The sequence below is a fragment of the Sitophilus oryzae genome, unplaced genomic scaffold (genome assembly GCF_002938485.1).
Source record: "Sitophilus oryzae breed Bouriz unplaced genomic scaffold, Soryzae_2.0 scaffold_1494_pilon_pilon, whole genome shotgun sequence".
Taxonomy (NCBI): Eukaryota; Metazoa; Arthropoda; class Insecta; order Coleoptera; family Curculionidae; genus Sitophilus; species Sitophilus oryzae.
The window spans coordinates 1606804-1629362 of NW_022146163.1; the positions used below are offsets into that span (position 1 = coordinate 1606804).

The following is a 22559-nucleotide window of genomic DNA, read 5'->3' on the forward strand; positions in this document are numbered from 1 at the left end:
AATGAATAAAGTAAATGAGTAGTCCTTAAAAATAATATATTACTTTCAAAACGAAGTAATATTAATTTCATTTAAATTAGCATTTACTTATTTGTTTTAAAATACGTTGCTATTTATTTTTTTATTTCAATTTTAGTACTTAAATCATATTCCAAAAGGGTCTACAATATGTCGAAAAGATAACCTTATAAGATATTTAAGATGTATGAAGAAAGTGTATGGTTCAGTGTATGACTTTAGGTAAGCAGATCTATTTTTAAAATACTTAATAAGCTATCTTGTTTTTGCCCTATCGTTATTCATAGCAGATATTGAATTTTAAAAATAATTTAGATTGGTGAAGATACTTAAACCAAGTTTCATATCATGGTTTGTGGTAATACAGCCTTCACAGACTGAGACTGACACAGATTTGCATTGAGAAAAAACTATATGTTATTGACTACTTTAAACTATATTGTACTTGTTTGTAACTTTGACATTTTCCAATACAATTTTTCACTTTGAACCTTTTAGTCCACATGGTTACAATCTTCCTTTAGAATATACTAAATTAGCAGCAGAATGCAGTAGAGGACGACCACATACCGTTAAAGAAGACATAATAAAATTGCAAGAGGAAAAACCTATATGGATATGCAAACCCGTTGCTCAAAGTCAAGGAAGAGGCATATTTCTGTTCAAGGTGAGTATTGGTTCTCTTTTTATAAATAACAATTTAAAATTAGTCAACATTCCACTAGTAGAAGTAATAATAATGAGTAATTAAATTTTAAAGATATAATTATTATAATACACCTTTTTAAGTAAGCAAGAGAAAAAAAACGAAGAAAAAGCTAAAAGAATCTCTATGTTTTACGAGTAAAAAACTGTAGTACAATTTTTTTCATCTATTTTTAGCATATTTACATTAGTTCTTCATTTTTATTTTAAGTTTCAATCAGACATGCAAAGAAACATTCTAACGCAATCTGTCGCATTACGATGCCCCGTTGCATGTCTATACGCAGCCTTATGTTTTTCAAATATATAATTTCCCCGTGGCTATTTATAGGACCTAAATGAATCGAACTATGACACTAATGCAGTGTCGTTAGTATTTACGAAGTTTTAATTCTAATGTAATTTCCGTTGCTCTATTATATGCTTTGAAGAAATGCTTTAAGAATAGTTCAGTTTAGATATAAAAACTTTTTATACACAAAAACGCAACGGAGAAATTTTTGGCCAAATTGAAAGTGTTATATTTTTGTTATTTTTAGCCCTATTTTTATATATTTACTTAAAGAAGAATAGGCAAACATAACGCAATATGATATATGCAGCCTCAATGACAGCCTAAATAGGTTTGCAAATATTTAAAAGCTTGCATTGATAAAGCATTTTCCAGGTGTTCAACATTGTTGTAGTACGATATATTTCATATTTCAAAAATCCCCAAAATTAGAAATTGAGAACAGACAAGTCCGGGAATCAGGGAGGTCATCATATAGGTCCATTAGTTCCAATTTATTCATTTCAGAAATAAATTTAACAAAATTCTTATATTTTCAAAGTTGTGAGAGGGAACCCCATCTTGCTGAAAGTATATTTCACGTAAATGAGCTAAAGGAATATCTAAAAGTTTCGGTACGGTAGCTTCCAACAACAACAAATAGAAGTAGAGAACAACAAATAGATGTAGAGAATTAAGTTTCCCTAATATATAAAGAATTTATTAGTGGCTTCCAAAATAAAACAAGAGACACATAGCAGTATTTTTTTAATAATTCTTTAGTTTCTTTTATTATCAATCATTGCCTACTAATAAATATGATATTTTAATAAAAACTTTAAATATTCCAGTAAATAGTGAAAATAAATATAGAGTAATATATATTTCTGAAGAACTTATGGCAAGCTAGATCATATAATTTATAAATATACAGGGTGTTTCATTTAAGAAAACATAACTTTAATTCATATCTTTAAAAATATTATTTTTGTAGAATAACAGACTACACCACTGTATTTTACGTAAAAAGTTCTACAATAAACAGTTCCTTCTCGATACCTTTAACAATAACAGAGCTACAGGGAGTGTCCCAAATTGCAAAATTTTTAAAAAGCTGAGATACGAAGAGGGCTAGTAGTCGTACTTAAGTATGTCGCACTTATAGTAATTTTTACCCTCACAATTTCATTCGAATCGCTAAAAACACTTGGAAGAAAATTATAATAAATCAAAAAAAGATGAATACTTTTACGCCTTGTAACTACGAAACAAAGCAGAATCGAACCTATGTTAATATGACAAGTAAATCTTATTTTTACGAGAGGAATCGCCCCACGAGAAATGGCACCTGTTTTTTGAAACACCCTGTATAAACTTTATATTTATATCTTATTCTTTTCCAGAAATTGAGTGAATTAAATTATGACACAAACACAGTAGTTCAACGATATATAGACAAACCGCTGTTGATTGGAGGATATAAATTTGACCTGAGGCTGTATGTGTGCGTCCCTTCGTACCATCCTTTGACAATATACATGTACAGAGAAGGACTGGCCCGATTTGGAACTGACAAGTTTAGTTTAAATGACCTGCGCAATCCATTTAGACACTTAACAAATTGTTCAATTAATAAACTGGGACCTGGATATGCTGAGATGAAAGATAGAGTAGGATCTGGTAAGTTAAGGGTATATACATTTTATTTTGAAATTCTTTGATGTTATAATACAAAATTTGGTAAATAAACCTCTAGAGAGTTTAGGTTAGGTTATGTTAGGTTATACCTGTTTTGACACTCCCTATTAGGGTATCTGTTATTTACCAAGTTGATCATTTCTCTCACAACGCCCTATAAATTTTTAGTTTATTGTCTAAAAAATAACAGCCCATTGTAAATCCTTAATATTCACATTAAACATTGCCCCAAAGATATTTCCCATTTAAATTACATAGGAATTTGTCACTTTTTGCAAATCATTTTTTTTTCTCTCGATCTTGTTCTCTCGTAGCCATGACAATCACATATTCTTGTACAGTATTGAACGCTTTACAAAAAAGGTCTCTTATAATTTTTCCATAAACCTACTTCTTCAAAATCTATTCATGGCTAAAATTAATCATTCGGTAAATTCCTAAATTTTTCAACTTTTTTGAAAAAATTATGATTATTTTTGAAAAATTTAATTTATTATTTGAAAAAAACCATTATCATGATACCATGATAAACAATTTTGAATTATGGAAAACAATTGAATGTGTGACATGTTGTAAATTCTAATACTTATTATTTCTGAGCTTGTATTCTTTTGCAATACTTAATTAACTAATTTTAAGTAAGTTCGGTAAATTTCTGTTATTTTCCTAACTTTTTTTTTCTATTGAATTGACGATTTGACTTTTTTTAACTTTTAAAAACCTAACCAGGAATGTTTATTAAAATAAATCAGCTATACTTAAATGGTTTAAACTTGAAGATTTCTTAATTCCCAACCTTTGATTATTCCCAACCTTTGATGAGATTCCCAACCTTGGATTAATTCCCTACAGTAATAAATTAAATTTTTCAAAAATAACTTCAAAAGAATACAAGCTCAAAAATAATAAGTATTAGAATTAACAACCTGTCATGCATTCAATTGTTTTCCATAATTTAAAATTGTTTATCATGGTATAATAAACTTTTTTTTAATTATAGATAACATTTTTCAAAAATAATCATATTTTTTTCAAAAAAGCGGAAAAATTTAGGTATTTACCGAGTGGTTAACTTTAGCCGTGAATAACTTTTGAAGGAGTAGGTTTATCGAAGAGACGAATGGGAATATCGTAGAGACCTTTTTTGTAGAGCGTTCAATCCTGTACAAGAATATGTGAATTGTCATGGCTACGAGAGAACAAGATCGAGAGAAAAAAAATATTTGCAAAAATTTTAATTTAAAAAAAATTAAAATTTTTAATTTAAATGAGAAATGAATCGTCTTGAATATTAAGGGTTTACAATGGTCTGATATTTTTTTAGACAATAAAATAAAAATTTAGAGGATGTCGTGAGAGAAATGATCAACTTGGTAAATAACGGACACCTTACTCCCTATACTCTGTAGAATGTAAAATAACTTTATAGGTTGTAAGTGGACTCTAAGGCAACTTCGTAGATATTTCCAACAAGCTGGAATATCTGACTGGTCCATTTGGCAAAGAATATCTTCCATTGTAATCCTGACAATCTTAAGTCAAGTCCATCAGATACCGCCAACCGTAAATTGCTTCGAGTTTTTCGGATTTGATGTTTTAATCGATTCTTCCCTGAGACCTTGGCTATTAGAAGTAAGTCAACATAAGCTACATTATATAACAAATTTGCGTGTAAATCTATTTTTGAAGTTTATAGGGAAAATATATTATATTGACCATACCATTAAAAAATAATATAGATATACTACAAAATTTTGTTTCTTCAAATTTTTAGGAATATTTTCGTATAAGCTAAAGACATTTTGCTATAAAAAGTTTCTGTTAAATATAATAGAATCAGTAACAACTATTTTTTAAAGATATTAAGCTACATACACGTGTTCAGATAAGAAAAAAGGTTATATATTTTTTTAATTATAAAAATTAATAAGCTTTTATTAAACGACGTATTTTTCAACATTTTTTATTTTTCGGCCTACCCTAAAGTTAGATATTTTAAGTTTTAATATACAGTGTGAGTCTTAAATAAGAGCAAATATTTTCTCACATACACGTACACAGGGCTGGTAGATCTCGATAAGACATATTTTCTCTTTAGCGTTTTTCAAATAAGTTAATATAACCGAGTTATCTATACTAATATATAAAACCCTTAAGTGACTGACATACTGATTAATCACGATCCTGCTCAAACCACTCAACGTAAGAAGCTCAATTTTGGCATACAGGTTGATTCTAGGGTGTAGAGGTTCGATAAGAAGGGATTTTTCGAAATTCCAGTTCCAAGAGGGTGAAACCACCCCTCAAATATTACAATATTTTTTATTTAAAAAACGGTCAAGTTTCCGAAAAAGCGCTTAAACACGTATATCTTATTTTGTTTTTTTACATATTTTAAGATTTTTTAAAAATGTATACAGGGTGTTTCGAAAAATCTGGTCATTGATTAATCACGATTCTGCTTAAAGCGCTTGACTTAAAAAGTTGATTTTTGGAAAATTGACTTTAGGGTGTAGAGGTTCGATAAGAAGGGATTTTTTGAAACTCGAATTCTAAGGGGGTGAAACTATCCCTCAAATATTAAAATATGTTTTATTTAAAAACCGGTGAGTTTTTCGGAAAAACTCTTAAACACGTATATTTTATTTTGTTGTTTTACATATTTTAAGATTTTTTAAAAATTTTTACAGGGTGTTTCATAAAATATGACCATTGAGTAATTACGATTCTGCTTAAACTGCTTGATGTTTAAAGCTGATTTTTGCAAACGGATTGATTGTGGGGTGTAGAGGTTCGATAAGGATGAGTTTCTCGAATCTCAAATTCCAAGAGTATACAGGCATATTTATTATTTAAAAAACGGTTAGTCATTCGGGAAAACGCTTGGACGCGCATAATTTATTTTGTTTTTTTACATATTTTAAAATTTTTTAAAAAATCATACAGGATGTTTCAAAAAGTTGGATAATTGATTAACCACGATTCTGCTTAAACTGCTTGACGTAAAAAGCATATTTTTGGCAAACGGATTTTTCGAAAGTCAAATTCCAACGAGATGAAACTACCCCTCAAATATTACCAAGATATATAATAATATCGCCATATTGTTTTTTCTCATGCTGACATAAATGTGAGAAAATTTTATCCGGTTTGTATGGTAATGGAAATTCTTGATTTGCTTTATCATCACCATATTCACCATTACAAATGATTAATTCGACGAGAACGAAGTCGCGGGTACACGCTAGTTTTATTATAAAAATTTAAAAATAAAATGACCTTTTGCTTAAATTTTGACAACCACTGGATTATTTCTGGGGTTTCTTTCTTGTAAATTTAATCTACTACCTAATGTTGCTATATCACCGATATATAAATAAAAAATACGTTTTTTTTAAATACGAAATTTTGATTTTATTGGCGAAAAACCAAAATGTTGGCAAAAGTTGGGATCGAAAGATATCATCCCTAAAAATATTTTTACTTATTTAAGACTTACCCTATATAATAATGAATAATACCAACTTATCTTAGTACTAATCAGTACTTGGCATTAAGTTAAAATCTGTTGAAAAAATTTTTATGAAAAAAATATTTAGTGAGTTTAGAATCTCCGCATGTAGAATGTAGAATACTCTTATAGAAACGAGTTATAGCTCTTCATACAGTCCTAATCTCCGGATACACAGGCAAAAACTATTTCAATTATTTTTTACAACTTAGGGATATATGTAATATGATATTTTCTGAGGGTAAGTATTTTTTGAATAAGTTAAACAAATCTGTGTATCTACGAATAAAGAGCTACTAAGAATCCACTTTTATCCTTAACACTATGTGACAGCTTTCATAAAATAGAATGTAGAAAGTAGAATGTTTAGGAGGGGAGTTATCACCGCGACCTTACAGATCTATTGTGTGTTCTTCTTTCTTGAGTTATAACGAGTTATAACTCATCATACAGTCTCAGGGCTTTAACAAAAGCCAGTATCTGGGACGGCTCCTCAGAGGCCAGCTCTCCATCCTCGACATCAGCCGTACCAAAGTTCATGGCACGAATGGTCGTCGTCTCGGCGCACTCAGTGATAAGGTGTTAGGTTATAGTGTTTCCCCATTTTCCCCACAGAATCTGCATTCGCCGTTGTTTCTCAGCTTCAGCCTACTAAGGTATTCGTTGAGGAGACAGTGTCCTGTTAGAAACCCCATAACAATCCAAAGATTGTTTTTACTTAAATCCAGGAAAACCTTTGATTTTTCTCGGTCGTAAGTTCTGAGAAATTTCTTAGAATTTCTTCACAAAGTAAATACCATATGAAAAAAACGGCGTCAGCGGTTAGTGATGGGCAAAACTATTATTTTTAGGTAACAGTTGAAACTGTTATAGTTATTTATAAAAAACAGCTTAAAATAACAGCTTAAAAATAACAGGTTTCTTTATTTTATTGCTAAATATCTGAAAGAGTATGAGGCGGTCACCGCCAGGCGTATTAACGCAGTTGCAAGTTGCAACAATGACATGCTCGGTGGTAGTATTTCCAGGGTGTCATAACATTTCTAAATATCGATTGTTATCTAAAATACCTCTCTAAAAACGGTGGTTGTTTACAAATAAGCGCTGTTTACAAATTGCGATATAGGATGCATTTCACTCGACGGGCGATAAGCTCTTAGTTATGATTTTACCATTGGCGGTCAAAAAATAGCAATATAAGAAAATGTGTAGTATATTCTTTATTCTTCATAAGTAAACCAACTACACACTAGAGTTCGAATTAATTTTACACTTAAACTAGCGTGTACCCGCGACTTCGTTCGCGTCGAATTATTAATTTGTAATGGTGATGATAAAGCAAAGCAAAAATTTCCATTAACATACAAACTGGATAAAATTTTCTCACATTTGCCAAAAATAAGCTTTAAACGTCGAGCAGTTTAAGCAGAATCGTGGTTAATCAATTACTCAACTTTTTGGAACACCCTGTATGATTTTTTAAAAAAATTCAAAATATTTAAAAAAACAAAATAAATTATGCGCGTCCGAGCGTTTTCCCGAAAGACTAACCGTTTTTTAAATAACAAATATTGTAATATTTGAGGGGCGTTTTCACCCTCTTGGAATTTGAGATTCGAGAAACCCCTCCTTATCGAACCTCTACACCCCATAGTCAATCCGTTTGCCATAAATCAGCTTTGAACGTCAAGCAGTCTAAGCAGAATCATGATTACTCAATGGTCATATTTTATGAAACACCCTGTATATATTTTTTAAAAATCTTAAAATATGTAAAACAACAAAATAAAATATACGTGTTTAAGAGTTTTTTCGAAAAACTCACCAGTTTTTAAATAAAAAATATTCTAATATTTGAGAGTGGTTTCACCCCCTTAGAATATGAGTTTCGAAAAATCCCTTCTTATCGAACCTCTACACCCTAAAGTCAATCCGTTTTCCAAAAATCAGCTTTTTACGTCAAGGGCTTTAAGCAGGATCGTGATTAATCAATGACCATATTTTTCAAAACACCCTGTATACACTTTTAAAAAATCTTAAAATATACCGAAAATTTTTCAGAATAAATAAATACCTAAATATTGAAACTTAATAACCAAGTACTGAAACATACAGCGCCATAAATCTCGACCTCCGCCCGTTATGCTCGTAACAGGTTGAAAAGCCAATGTATCTAAAACAACTGATGCGTTATTCTCCAACCTGTTTCGAACCTCCATCGACAATCGACCGATGCAGCAGCGTTACTTTCCCACTCCGATTATCTCGAACACCGCTCTGTTAAGCTCGTAACAGGTTAAAAACAACGGATCTAAAATGACTGCTTCTCCAACTGTTGCGAGCCTCCATCGACAATCGACCGATGCAGCAGCGTTCCTTTCCCACTCCTGTTATCTCGACCGCCAGGCGTTATGCCCGCAACTGTTTCAAAAACCTGCTTCTTTTATATCCTATTATTTTTAAGCTGTTGTAGGCCCAACACGCCGCGCCGCGCCGTAGCGCATACCCCACTCCGTTGTCCGTTGTATCTCGCCGCCTGTATCGATGGTTGTCGAAATAACATGTTTTCCATCCATACTAGTTGTTTTTTAGAATTGCTTCGAGCAGCATCGAATTTCGTGGCGGTGCAGAGCGCCGACTTCGTTTCACGAACAATCGATCTCTGCGTGCGTTATTTTATATCTGTTATTTTTTAAAAGTAGTAACGGTTGCGTTATGTTATTTCTAAATAATTGTTATAAAATAACAGATAGTTAAATAACAACCCATCACTATCAGCGATGGCTTTTAAATGACGATCGCTGTCATTATATATCTGAAATTATATATTAAATGTCATCGATAGTCATGTCCAAACGAACTGGACGCCGGTTTTTTGATCTTGAAACATTACATATGTAAAAAAGAACTAAAACTGTCAAAGAAATATGTGTTATTTTTGTCCACGAAAAAAAAACATGAGTCATGAAATCATGGTATGCCCCAAGTGCACAAAATGGATATATAAAATCCATCAATAATGGCTTAGCAAATAAGACCAAAACAGTTTTTGAATCCGAAAATGAAGGTAATTAATATTTAGTTACAATTTAGAAGTGTTTCAATATCTACAATAATTGTTAAAATTTAAATAAAAGGTATGTTTTACGTAATTACTTATATGATATCCAGGTTATATTTCATGTTTCTCATCAAATATTAATTGGGGTATTTACATATAAAAAGGAGGCGCGAGTAACAGATGGTTGAATTTAACAAAGGTGTATCATGATTTCTAAAATTATGAAATTGGTTTAAATAGAGTTCAAAATCTTTAATATTAATTGCGATAATACTTTTTTAAATATAAAATTAATCTTGTTATAATTATACTTAAAAATATAAAAAAAAATATTCTTAAAATGTATTAACAAGTTACACATACGAGATAAGAAGTGAAAGACAAGTTTTATATTTATTTTTTACTTACCAAAATTACTCTACTCGTCTCTACTTATCTTCCACTTGTCTCGAGAAATATTTTTCAACATAAACACAGTATTTTTTTATTTTTAGGCCTACCTTAAAGCTAGATATATTAAGTTTTTATTAAATAATAACTAATAAAACCGACTTATAAGTACGGTCATAAATCTTTTCTCGTTTATTGTTTTCCCGTCAGAATTAAAATAGAACAAAATAGAGTCGTTTTACCATGTTCTATGCCTATTAAATTTTACGATAACGATTTTTCGAAATAGATACATAATTTAAAATTAATTTTTATTGGATGTATTTTGGGGTTGTTATAGGATATGATTTTTTGCAGTTAATTTATTTATGTCTTACTGAATTAATATAGGCTTATAGTTATGGTAAGGCTAACCATAAATAGAGTCATAATTCCCTTGGAACAAAATTTCTGTCGTTTTAACATGGAGCAAAATATATCAAATTCCTGTCGTCAGAAACAAAAAAACACAAAGAAAAGCTACTTAAAATATCTAAATAAGATATTCAAGAACACTTTAGCCTTTAAAAGATAGGTCTATTATTATACAGGGTGTTTCAGGCTGAGCATTAGAAGTTTCTAGAGAACCACAATATCTAGATCGGAGATTTTTTGTCATGGAATTGAGCGATTGATTGAGATGTCATGGAATTGAGCGATTAAAATGTTCATAAATAATTTTTTTCAAGTGGAAACCCACTTTTTTATTTCACTAGTGAAAAGGTTTTTCAATTCGTTATTTTTTAACCATCCATGTTTCTATACCTAATATAAATCGTTTTTAAGTTATTCAAGATTAAGGTTGAAAACGTACATTTTTCTTGATTTTATCTAGCTTCCTTTGATATTAAGTGTCAAACAGTCAGACAATTTATTTCTATCTGTCAGAAAACGAATTGTTTGAATTTCCTGTATTGTAAATACTGCTGGTTAAGAGTTAAGAGGTAAAAAGTGTATTTATAAAAATATATCTCGTAATTTCGCTCTTTAGTGATATCTCATTGTTTATATTATTAGTAATATAACATATGATCAAAAAAAAACAGCGTAAAGTTGGCTTGGAAATTATGATCGATAACATACTGCTTTTTAAACAAAGTGTCACAATATGACATGGCCAGATCTATTGTTTTACATCACTTGACGTTTAAAGTCATAGGCTACTTGTTAAAATCAAGAAAAATATACGATTTAAAACTAAATCTTAAATAACTTTAAAGCGATTTATTTTAGGTATAGAAACATGTAAAGTCAAAAAGTAACGAATTGAAAAGCCTTTTCAATAGTGAAATAAAAAAAGTGAGTTTCCATTTTGAAAAAAATGATTTATGGTAATTTTTTAATCGCTCAATTCCATGATAGACATTCGAACAATTTAATTTTTGAAATAGATAGCCACATGTCTTCTCTTTATCGCACAGTGGTTTTGGTAATCACTAAATTTGACGTTTAGACTATACACATATTTTTGAAAGGCATTTTTTTTTCGTCCAAAAATTTTAAATATTTTTCTCCTCAAAAACAGTTAATGTTAGATATAGAGTGTGTCAAGTTTCTGTCAACTTCCGGTATCTCTGGAAGTGCCGCCATATTGAAAATATTTTTAATCGATAGATCTCGTTGTATAACAATGATCTAGATATTCTATTTCTCTAGAAACTTCTAATGCACGCTCAGCCTGGGACACCCTGTATACCATTGACGTTCAGACAACTTCAAATTAACAAATATTTTGATAACAATTACTTAATATTTGGTTTGATGTTTACACGGCGGTGTTTACAAAAAGAATACCTCTTTTATTTTGTAGATTTCATGTTACTAACTAACCCACGGTATAATTTCTAATCTATATTTTTTTATATCTATATGACACTACGTGGGATCAAACTACTCGAAAATCTGATTTTAAATGTGTGACATATGGAATAAAGATAAAAATAGTGTATAATATTAAAAATACAAATTATATATAATATATAACTTTATTTTACCCAAGTTAGAATTAAACTGAGTTAAATAAGTAAATTAGTTTATTGTTGTTAAAATAGTATATTATTCATTATTGTTTTAAATTTTCTTCACATCTTTCTTTTGTGTTTTAAATTCTAATTGTCTTATTAAAATTAATTATTTATACATGTAAAACTGTTTATTTTAGGTAAATTTAAGCCCAGCTTTAAGTAACGATTGTGATGCTGATCAGCTAGTGAAGAAACCAATGTTGCATGATATGTTCGACCTGTTAGGTTTGCCTTTATACAATACAGGACTTTCGGTTTTTAATCTGTGGCTTGATGGTCCCAACGACGTCTTAGGGTGAGTAGTTATTATTAATAAAATATCATATGAATATGTATTTATTACTTAAAAACAATATATTTTATTGATATAGCAAAACATTTGCGAAAGGTAGTTAAACGAGCATCTACTGCACTATTTCGCTTCTTTTGACGATCCCGGTTTTTTAAGACACTTCTTAGAGTAGTCTCAGAGTCAAAAACAGTTTTAATTTTATACCACTTGTATATTCTATATCTTCCTTTTAAATATGGAATACTCAAGAAGAGAGGGCCATCTTCGTCAGCCAAACACTCTTGAAACTTTCAATGGTGATTAGCCTGCTCTATATAAGCTCAGTATTTTTAAACTTTAGATTAGTACACACTTGATAACGGCCATTGATTTATGAACGTGCATTGATAAATGTTATGTAAGAAAATAATAAAGGCAATAGACTTTTTTTTCATTCATTCACTGGCAGTTTGTGTAAAATAAATTATTAAATCTAACAAATGTGTCTCATAATTTGTTGAATTATGAAATTACTTAAAACAGTTTGTTTCTTTAATTTGAACAAAATGTTTGTTTTAGTTTTTTTAAGCTGTTCTCTAAGAGTAGGAAATACTTCCTGCTATAGGAATATCATAAAGTGTTCCCTACTTAGATGCTACTACTACATTTAACTTAGGGAATAGCTTAAAAAACTAAAACAAACATTTCAAAAATGTTTTTAGAATAGACCTCTACAAACAGGACTCTTCATAAAACATGAAATTTTTAGCTGGGTTGGCAAACTAGGCGCTAATTTAAATAAAATGTTTAATTATTTTGTTTCAGCGAAGAAGAATACGAAAATTCCAACAAGGTTTCTCTGCAAAGTACAATTTCCGTTCTCAATGCCGCTGGTAGGTGGAGAAGAAAATTTAAAAGAATGTCCGCGCATCAGCCTTCATCTAGAGCTAGCACTGCCTCTAAGCCAAAAATAAGAACAACATCTGCATATAATTCAAGTAAATTGTGATGTTTTTCTTAAATTTTAATAGAGAGTAGATGAGTAGCACTAGAACTATTTCGTAGAATAAACATAGAACATAATACACTGACTGGCACTAAAAACAACAATACCTTAAGAGTCCATTTCACTAGTCCGAAAAAGTATAACGTTTTATGTAAAACAGGCTAGGTATTTTTACCACAAATGAAGAAGGAAATTAAAGATAAAGGATTATGCTATATCCGTATTGTAGCACATTTTTCGACAACTTCTATATTTTTAAGATTTTGATGGTCAAACATCAACACATTGTATAAATTGTTCACAGACCAACATATGCTTACTGCTTACTGTATATTTACTGATTTTCAGAGACTTACATAAAACTGCCAAAAGTTCAAGTAGATGGACAACATTTTGCCATACCAAATAGCTATCATGTGCCAAGAGAAAGGCCACCGGTAAGATTGGTTATTTAAAAAATAGTATCTCATTTTTCTACAGCAAATTATTATTATTCACTATCCATTCTAATCTGTTCACGATCCACCAACAGAATATATAACAGTGGCAGATTTCTGTCATTTAAGTGCAATAAATAATATAATTAAATTAATGTACAAATGTGTCGAAAGAATGTGTCACTGGACAGATTTTATTTTGTATATTATATATACTGCCAGACCATAGTAGTAGTTTCACGCCCGCTTCATGAAGTAAAATAATCTAATAAACAAGAATAAACAGGTTTAAATAATAAACAACCGCTATAAGACAGAAACAAACAGGTTTAAGCAAGAAAAATCAAACCTGTTATTTTAAGAATTTTAGCGGTTGTTTTCTGTTTCCAAGCAGTTATTGCTTGTTTAAATCTGTTTATTCTTGTTTATTAGCTTATTTTACATGTTCTAACTTGTCCCTTTATATTACCTTCGACTCGTTCCTCCTCTGAGGCGAATGTAGAAACGTTTTACTAGGTATTTTCAACAGGATGTAGAATTTTAAACTACTCCATTTAAAAATAAATTAAAAGCTTCTTACTGGTAATAGGTGTAATTAAATAATAAAGAAGTGTCAAGGCAAAATAATGACGTCTAGGGCTTGACCTCGCCAAAATTATCGTCGATTGTCATTCCCCAACCGTCGCCGTTGACGCCGTTTTTTTTTCGGTCGTATGGAACTCGATAAATATTAAATATCTCATGTTTAAACTATGATTTTTTTATTGAAACTTTAGATTGAAGAAGAAATAAAACGTTGCAGTCACAAGACATGGGGTAATGGACGGGATTGGAACATCCCACGATCTACTGAAGGAGGTTGGGTTAGGTTATGGCCCATGGAAACAGAAGAAAAAATTGATAAGAACAATAATGTAAATAGCAACAATAATAATACTGGACCTGTAGGTATAAAAAATATGGTGAATAAGGTAAGGAATAATACGATAAATAAATAAGCTGCTATTATATTCAAAATATGCATTGGGTTTTAAAAGGTTCTTGTTCCACAGGAAAAAACTGTGAAAGTTAAACTGGATTACTAGAATTTTCTTAAGATACATAGTATGTTTAGCGAAAGAATATAATAGTTTATTAATTATACTAAAATGATATATTATATTTTTAATATTTTGGATATACATATGTCGTTTGTTAATATACAGGGTTGTTCACCACATACGGTAAGAAGTATTGTAGCTAAACGATTAGATTTTTGCAAATTGTAAGTTTAGGGTTCGTTGAAGGACTATTAGAGCTACAATTTGAAAATATTTTTACAAGATACAGAGCGTTCCAAATAAATAAACAATGTCAAAGTTTTATTTTTTTAAACGGAATTTTTAGTTTCTAGGATTAAAATAAAAGTAAATTTGCTTAAGGTATTCCGCATTATTTTAGTCTAACTGTTTTTGAAATATTTAGGTTTTTATTAAAATACAGTAATAAATTTAATGCTTTATTTCTCTAGGCGTATTTAAGTTTTTAAAACCAAATATTGTACTGAAGTATTTCTATTTACTAAATTTTGTGTTGCAACAATAAAAATTATACTACCTTATACAGAGTGCCTAAAAAGTTATTTTAAATAATTACTAGATTTAAACGGCAATAACTTGTTTAATTTAAATGGAACACCCTGTAAATTTTATGAGAATCAGATGCACAGTTTAATTGTCCATCAAATTGCATTTTTACCTATCTCTTCAAGTTTTCGTAGAAAATGCATTTTCTTATAATTTAGACCTCATTTATCGCTATACCTATGGAATATTGACATTTTAGATTATTTTTAAAAATGTAACAAAAAAAGATGTACAAATATTTCCATTAGTTCGTTTATTTCATTAAAAAATAAAAAAACTGTTTATTACACCGTGTGGTAAAAATTTGCACCTTAAAAATTTTATTTCCATTTTTTGACGAATAATTATTTATGACAACAGAGACGTTCATTTTCATAACATATATTAATTATATTGATTTCTAATTCAAATCCACATTTATTTAGAATAATTTATTAACTAATACAATTATTAAGAATGAATTAATATTTGGGCGGAAATAATGGTGGTATATCAAATTAATGGTATACTCTTTTATAAAGATTTAAATAGTTATATTTTTGTATACAAATGGGCTAGTAGTATTATCGTTTTTAGCACCTGTATATTCTGTACATTTGTTGCTTTTAAAACAATCTAAAATGTCAATATTTCATGGCTTTATTGATAAAGGAGGTCTAAATTATAATAAAATGCATTTTCTACGAAAACTTGAAGGGATTGGTAAAAAATGGTATAATACAATTTGATGTTTGATTAAATTTTGTATCTGATTCTTCTAAAATATACAGAATGTTCAATTTAAATTAAACAAGCTATTGCCATTTAAAGCTAGAAATTATTTAAAATAAATTTTCAGACACTCTGTATGAGGTAATATTATTTTTATTATTGCAACACAATAACTGATCAATAGATAAACTTCAGTAAATTTTTAGTGTTAAAAACTTTGATACTCTTAGAAAAATAACGCTTTAAAATTTTTACTGCAATATCCCAAAATTGAAAATATTTCAAAAACGGTAAGGTTTAAATGTGATAAACCTTAATCAAATTTACCCTTTAGTTTAATCGTAGAAACTGAAAATGTAATCTATTTAAAAAAATACAACTTTGATATTTTTTATTTATTTGGGACACTCTGTATCTTGTAAAAATATTTTTAAATTATACCTTTAATAGTCCTTTAAAAAACCCAAAACTTACAATTTTTAAAAATCTAGTGGTTTAGCTACAATACTCCGTGTCGTATGTGGTGAACAACCCTGTATATTATCTAGCTGGACAGACTATACATACATACCCCTATTTTACAGGTTATCAAATTCAACAAAATAACTAAAGAATTGGTGAAAAGGCATCCCGCAGCATCGGAAAGTCAATTAAGTGAATTTCTCCAACAGGAAATGGATATTTCTGGAGATATCTGGATTCCTCCAGTATGAGTTCGATTTTTAGATTTCGTCTTGCTTTATGCTCTTTAATTATAGTCATATTGTTTCCAGACAACATTTTTTTTACATTGTTTATATTTTTCCAGGTGTTTCAAATACTATGCTTACTATAGTAGAAACTTCGATATAATTTTCAACAGGTTAAAAAAACTACAAAAGGTTTTTCTAGGTGAAAAGTTGTTTCTAAGTCCACCCAATCCAAAGGTGCTTGCAATAGTATAATTAAACCATTAATTAAAAAAAATATGGCTAAAATCAAATATAGAATATTCACAAAATAGAACAAAATAAAAATATCGACAAAGTTTGATATTGACAAAGTTTTACAACAAATCATAAATTTGGAAAAAAAAAATTGGAAAGTACCCATAAGGAAATGTAAATACTATTTGGAGCTATTCTTACAACGGTCGCTCTCTAAAGCTTTTGATAATTTCGGAACGGTTCAGCTTTTTCCGGAATTATGTCGCCAAATATTATTTATTCAAATTTATTATTATTTTCTTTTAATTTTTTTAAATGAAATACAGTGTGTTGCATATAAGAAACTTTATTTGATATAAGGACATGTATGAAATACCTATGAAAAATTGGAAACTGACTTTATGCCACGATTCACGATGGGTTTTACAGTTCACAGTCCACACAGCTTTTTAAGTTTTTAATGCCACTTTTCCACAATTATCACGGGTTTGAGTAAATAAAATTTAAACTAAACTCACAAGATAGCAATAATTACTTTGAAAATGAACGCTTTAAACACTTTAAGGTATTTTAGCAATGAAAGCGGTTTAAATTTTGAAAGATTTTATAATTTTTGAAGATTCGGACTTTGACAAGAGAAAATTATTTCTGTTCTTGTTTGCGGTTGTTCTTAACAACCGCTATAGCAGCGCAGTACAACGTATGCGCTCCAAAACAATTATAAGTTTTGGCGGCAAGCCGAACATTCCAATCTAAACTTGTTTCCTTTATCTATTAAACCTTTGAATAAGAAAACTAAGGAAGGAGCATAATGCTATCCATGTATTCATGCATGGTGGGCGGAAAAAGGACTCTAGGATGGGGATCCTTGACAGTTCTGTTTGACGATTCATTTGACACATTTGAATTTAATTTGAAATTTTGAGGATTTGTCAGTCTGTACGGAGCTTATTTTATATTATTTATTATTTATTCTACTACTGATAGATTATTTATTATTTATTCTACTACTGATAGTTGTATATAGGTAGTAAATCTAGATGGAAATTGTGGCAGAACTTAAATTAACAGTGACACTATCGCGATATATCGAAAAAGACTCTAAAATAGTTGGTTGTGTAGCGTGCGGTATATCTCGGCAAAAATCGAGTGAAATAATGGAACAACTTTTCGCTAGTAAGTGACTCTATAATATATATACGTGTAGTAAACCGATCATTTATGAAATTCACTTAAATTAACTAATTATATATTTTTTCTTGCATTTTTGCTTTTATTTACTACTTGTCAAATATTAGATGTTAAAGAATTTAGATAAGTCAATTTGACTTACCTGCTTCAGTAGGGTATCGGATATTTGTGTTAATAAATAATTATTAAAACTTATCTATTTTTATTATAATATGTTTTTATAACAATTTTAATAACTAACAACATTTATTCACAACGTAAAATAAAAAAAAACTATTGAGTCTACCCCACGTCTACCCTACATCATAGTTTTACATTTTTTAAATAAAATTAGAACGGCACTGATGTTACCGGAATTTAAGTCGGCCATATTTGAGTCCCATCGAGGTGGACCTAAGATTTTTGATATGCTCCTTCCCTAGTCTTCTTATTCAAAGTATGAAAGTATGAAACAGATACATTACTGTAACAAAAATTCAAATCGATGACATGTGCGTCAATATTTATACTGAATTTAATGACTAGTAGGGCATCTGGTGACTGTTCGCAAAGTTTAGCTTTTATATCAGGGAGGGATATAAAGAGGGATATTTTATGAATTCAATGAAAAAAATAAGTCAGCGTCAACTTTGACTAAAAACAGTGAACTAGATTGGAACTAAATCAACCTTTTGTAGTTTTTTTTTTATAAAATAGACATCAAAATAGCCCCAAAACTAGCTTAGATGTTAACGCGATCTCTCAAATGTTACTTATATACAAATCAATTCATATACCTATTGTTTAATTCTTTACTGCAATCAACCGACAATTCTATAGCATTCTAAAGAAATGCTTCTATTCAACAGATTCTTATTCACTGCCTTAAAAATTCAATTTTACGCTGTATATGTGATTCTAATAAATAAAACAATCTAAACTTAATCTTAGTCATTTATTTATACATGGTAAATATTACATATGCTGTCTAACAATCCTCCTACACTAAATATCATGGCACAACTTGACGTATCAAGAAACAATTAAAAGTAACATTAGATATTAACATATCTACAATAATCAAAGGAATAAACAAATTGAAAATTAGTTAGTTTATATCAGAAACACTATTTTAACTTTATAAAGCCCGTGCTTCATTTATAAATTGACACTTTTCAAGAAAAATAGAAAATAAACTTTTATTTAACTTAATAAATACATTTCTCTCTCTTGTTACCTTTAATGAAAACATATAAACTTTATACATATAACAGTGCAGAGAGACTGAGACAGAAACAGTACGTAAATTAATCATTTATTAAATATCATTGCATTTTTATTATTTCCCACGAAAGAGAATCAAAAATTCAACATAAATTTACACAATTACACTTTAATGTAAGACAAAACCTTACAAAACATCATGTACCATTCTGATTCGTTATTTTTGTATTTACGAAAGTAAATAGTTGAATCAGTGTTGGAAAAAAACATTATTAAAGAGGTTCTTATTTTTGTTTTGTACAAACTACCACAAATACAATTTAAATGACATTTTACATTTTAACATAAATTAATTGACTTAACTTGAACTAAAAATAATTAAGCAAGACATGGCCTTTCAAAAATTGTATAAGCAAGGAAAAAATAAATTAATGGTAACTAGGGTGGTTCAGTGCTCATGCTTATATGTGCAAGTGTACATACATCATGTTATTTTTTATACAGAACAAATAATAGTATAAGAGACATATGGTTAAATCAAATAAATAATATTTCAATAACTAATGGGGTATTTTTTACTGTATCTAATTAAATAATTAAACCATATATCTTAATGCTGTTATCGGAACTGTATAATTTATTGGACTAATGTAAAAAACCACCCTGTGGTTGTAGAAATAGTTAATCAGTGGTTAGCGTGCGTGGTTTTTGCAGAACGGACGTCCTCCTTTGGCGAAGAAACTTTGTCCTTCTAAGTTCTTCTTGCACATCTACGAGAAACATAATAATTAATATTATTAGTAACATAATAAGATTAAAAGAATGCTACATTAAAAAGAATGACAAACGGGGGTACTTTAATTCTGCGACCTAATATATTTGGAATCAGTTATAAATACTGACTATCTAGATTCTATCTACTATATACTATATATTATCTCCCCAGCTCAGCAGGTAAAAGATCATACCATAACGTGGTATAGTAATGCTTTCAAAACCAAAGCAGGAACAGAGACAGGAGTATTTAGGCCAAACACTAAATACTCCAAACCAATCCGCACCTACCCCAGCATCCTTCAGGCAGAAATTTACGCTGTCGCAAGATGCGTACAACTTATCTTAGATAGGAGCAAGAAATAGCCATCTTATCCGATAGTCAAGCAGCATCAACTCATCAATTCGAAGTTGGTCAAAAATTCTATACCTATTAGGCAAAAAAAATAAAGTTCCTCCTACTTTGAGTGCCAGCTCATCAAGAGATTGAGAAAATCTTATCCGATAGTCAAGCAACCACTAACCCCCCACTAACTGGACCAGAACCGTTCTGCTTCCCAAGTGGAACCCATGCTAGATATTCTGCCATAAAACGCAGAATAAAAAATAACTGCTAAAACTTATAAGAGTATAGATATAGAGAACAATATGCATCAGAGTTTGCTGTGCATACAGAACAATATCTGGTGAAGGTGCTTGCGTTATAGCTGCAATTCCAATAGACCTTTTCATAAAAGAAAGACATGCAACTTACTGTGGGTTTCCAAGGCAAGAGGCCCGAAGTAAAATGATTACTGAGTGGCAAAATAAATAGGAAAATAGTAAATATGGCAAATGGACACATAAACTTATCCCGAACACTCAAAAATAGATTTCTAGAGGCTACGTAACGCAAGCGCTGTCGGGTTATAGGTGCTTTGGTAAATATCTTTTTGTTCGGAAAAAAACACATCTCAGTATATACAGGGTGGTTCGAACTTTATTCCGGAAACTTTTGCAGCATATTCTGCAGATAAAAATAAGTAAAAAAGTTCGTATAAATGCATGTCCTAAAATGCTTCATTTTTATTTCGATTTTTTCCAAATAATTTATGAAGTAACGTCAATATTTGAATCAAAATTGGTGTGTGAGAGTTTTTTGACATAAGAAATTTGATTTTGATGTAAATATGACTCCTACTTGTAGAGGGCGCCACCTACATATTTCTTAACTGGTTTAAAGAGTAATAACTTTTCGTCCATACCTGTATAAAACTATTGAGCAAAAAAAATATATATAAGTTACTTCAGAAATTATTTAGAAAAAATCGAAGTAAAAATGAAACTTCTACACCCTGTATTTCTGAAACTAAGCATTTTAGGACATACATTCATAAGAACTTTTTTACTTATTTTCATCTGCAGAATATGCTGCCGAAGTTTCAGGAATACAGTTCGGACCACCCTGTATATTGTCGTGTCGAAGATGACCTAGAAGATACCTTATTTGAATGCCCTAGATGGGATCAAATTAGAAGTCAATATTTTCAAGATACAAAAAAAGTGTTCAACATGAGGAAATGTAGAAATTAGCTTAGTTGACGGGAAAAATGCCTGGCACAAAGTTACAAAAGTTATAAGATATATTACTGAATATAAAGAGGAGTCTGGTACAAGAAGCTTAAGGACAACGGTCGGATTGAAGAAATACGAAAGCGGGTTCCAATGCGGTTCTGTGGCAGGGCAGAGGAGGGTTTTTTAACCGTCAATACTCTTTAGGGGTGTCTCTTTGCGCCTCTGTGTCTTTGGGGGATCCTCCAAAAGTCTAAAACACTCGAAGAAATTTCTCAGAATTTACAACCGAGAAAAATTAACGATTTTCCTTGACTTAAGTAAGAACAATCTTCGAATTGTTACGGGGTTTTTAACAGGAGCACCTCCCTTCTGAATCAACATCTCAGTAGATTGAAGTTAAGAAACAAAGATGAATGCAGATTCTGTGGGGAAGCTGGGGAAACACTAGAACACTTCATCAGTGAGAGCGCCGAGACTACAACCAGTATTGATGTCATAAACTTTGGTATGACTGACATCGGAGATAGAGAACTAACCTCTGTAAGGTAAGTATCCATTTGAGAGTAATTCGTGCGAGTGAATTCGATAGTCACTCTAAAGAGAGTATCCATTTGAGAGCGATTTAAAGAATTTTTGCTATCGGCTAGATAACTAAAAACTCTCCAAATGCTTACTCTCACACATATCTGTCAGGAGGGTATCCATTTGAGATTTCTGTTTCATCAACTGTCTTTCTTTGTGTATTAAAGTGTTTTGTGTTTTTTTTAATCAATTTAGTTATTCCCTCATAGAAAAAATATATACAACATATAAATAATGTACAGCATATACATATCATAAAAGATCTGGGTGTCGTCCTTCTTCATCTGTCGCAGCATCAGTGACCTGTTGGTACCAGATCCTGGCCAGATGGTATCGAAGGCATTCTTTTCTTAATTATTTCTGTCGTCGATTTCTGGATTTAGTGTATATTAACCATTTGATCCTCTTTTTGAATTGTATAAATTTCAATTTTATTACCTCCTCTGCTAAACTATTGAATGTTTGAATTGTTTTTGTTGTTAGTCTCTGTGTTAATGTCTTATTTTTTACTTTATGGCATCTAATATGTGACTTTCTCCTTGTTCGGTAATTGTGAACTTCC

General features: G+C 30.2%; 2 protein-coding genes across 8 annotated transcripts in view; one reads left to right on the forward strand and one right to left on the reverse strand.

Annotated features, from left to right (window-relative positions):
- Positions 1-16844, forward strand: part of LOC115877485 (probable tubulin polyglutamylase TTLL2) — a 34023-nt gene extending 17179 nt beyond the window's left edge. For 2 of the 3 annotated variants that reach the window (XM_030893663.1, XM_030893662.1), the window contains exons 4-12: positions 137-240; positions 517-685; positions 2398-2674; positions 4122-4324; positions 11855-12012; positions 12814-12986; positions 13343-13431; positions 14208-14402; positions 16352-16844. In XM_030893663.1, coding sequence (XP_030749523.1) covers positions 137-240; positions 517-685; positions 2398-2674; positions 4122-4324; positions 11855-12012; positions 12814-12986; positions 13343-13431; positions 14208-14402; positions 16352-16480 — 1497 coding nt within the window. In that variant the 3' untranslated portion in view covers positions 16481-16844. The remainder of the gene's footprint in view (positions 1-136; positions 241-516; positions 686-2397; positions 2675-4121; positions 4325-11854; positions 12013-12813; positions 12987-13342; positions 13432-14207; positions 14403-16351) is intronic. The other variant, XM_030893664.1, reaches the window with a different exon arrangement.
- Positions 16845-18803: 1959 nt separating this feature from the next.
- The window catches only part of LOC115877486 (PDZ and LIM domain protein Zasp-like), a 129247-nt gene continuing 125491 nt past the window's right edge, over positions 18804-22559 (reverse strand). For all 5 annotated transcript variants that reach the window (XM_030893666.1, XM_030893669.1, XM_030893665.1 and 2 more), the window contains one exon: positions 18804-19857. In XM_030893666.1, coding sequence (XP_030749526.1) covers positions 19780-19857 — 78 coding nt within the window. In that variant the 3' untranslated portion in view covers positions 18804-19779. The remainder of the gene's footprint in view (positions 19858-22559) is intronic.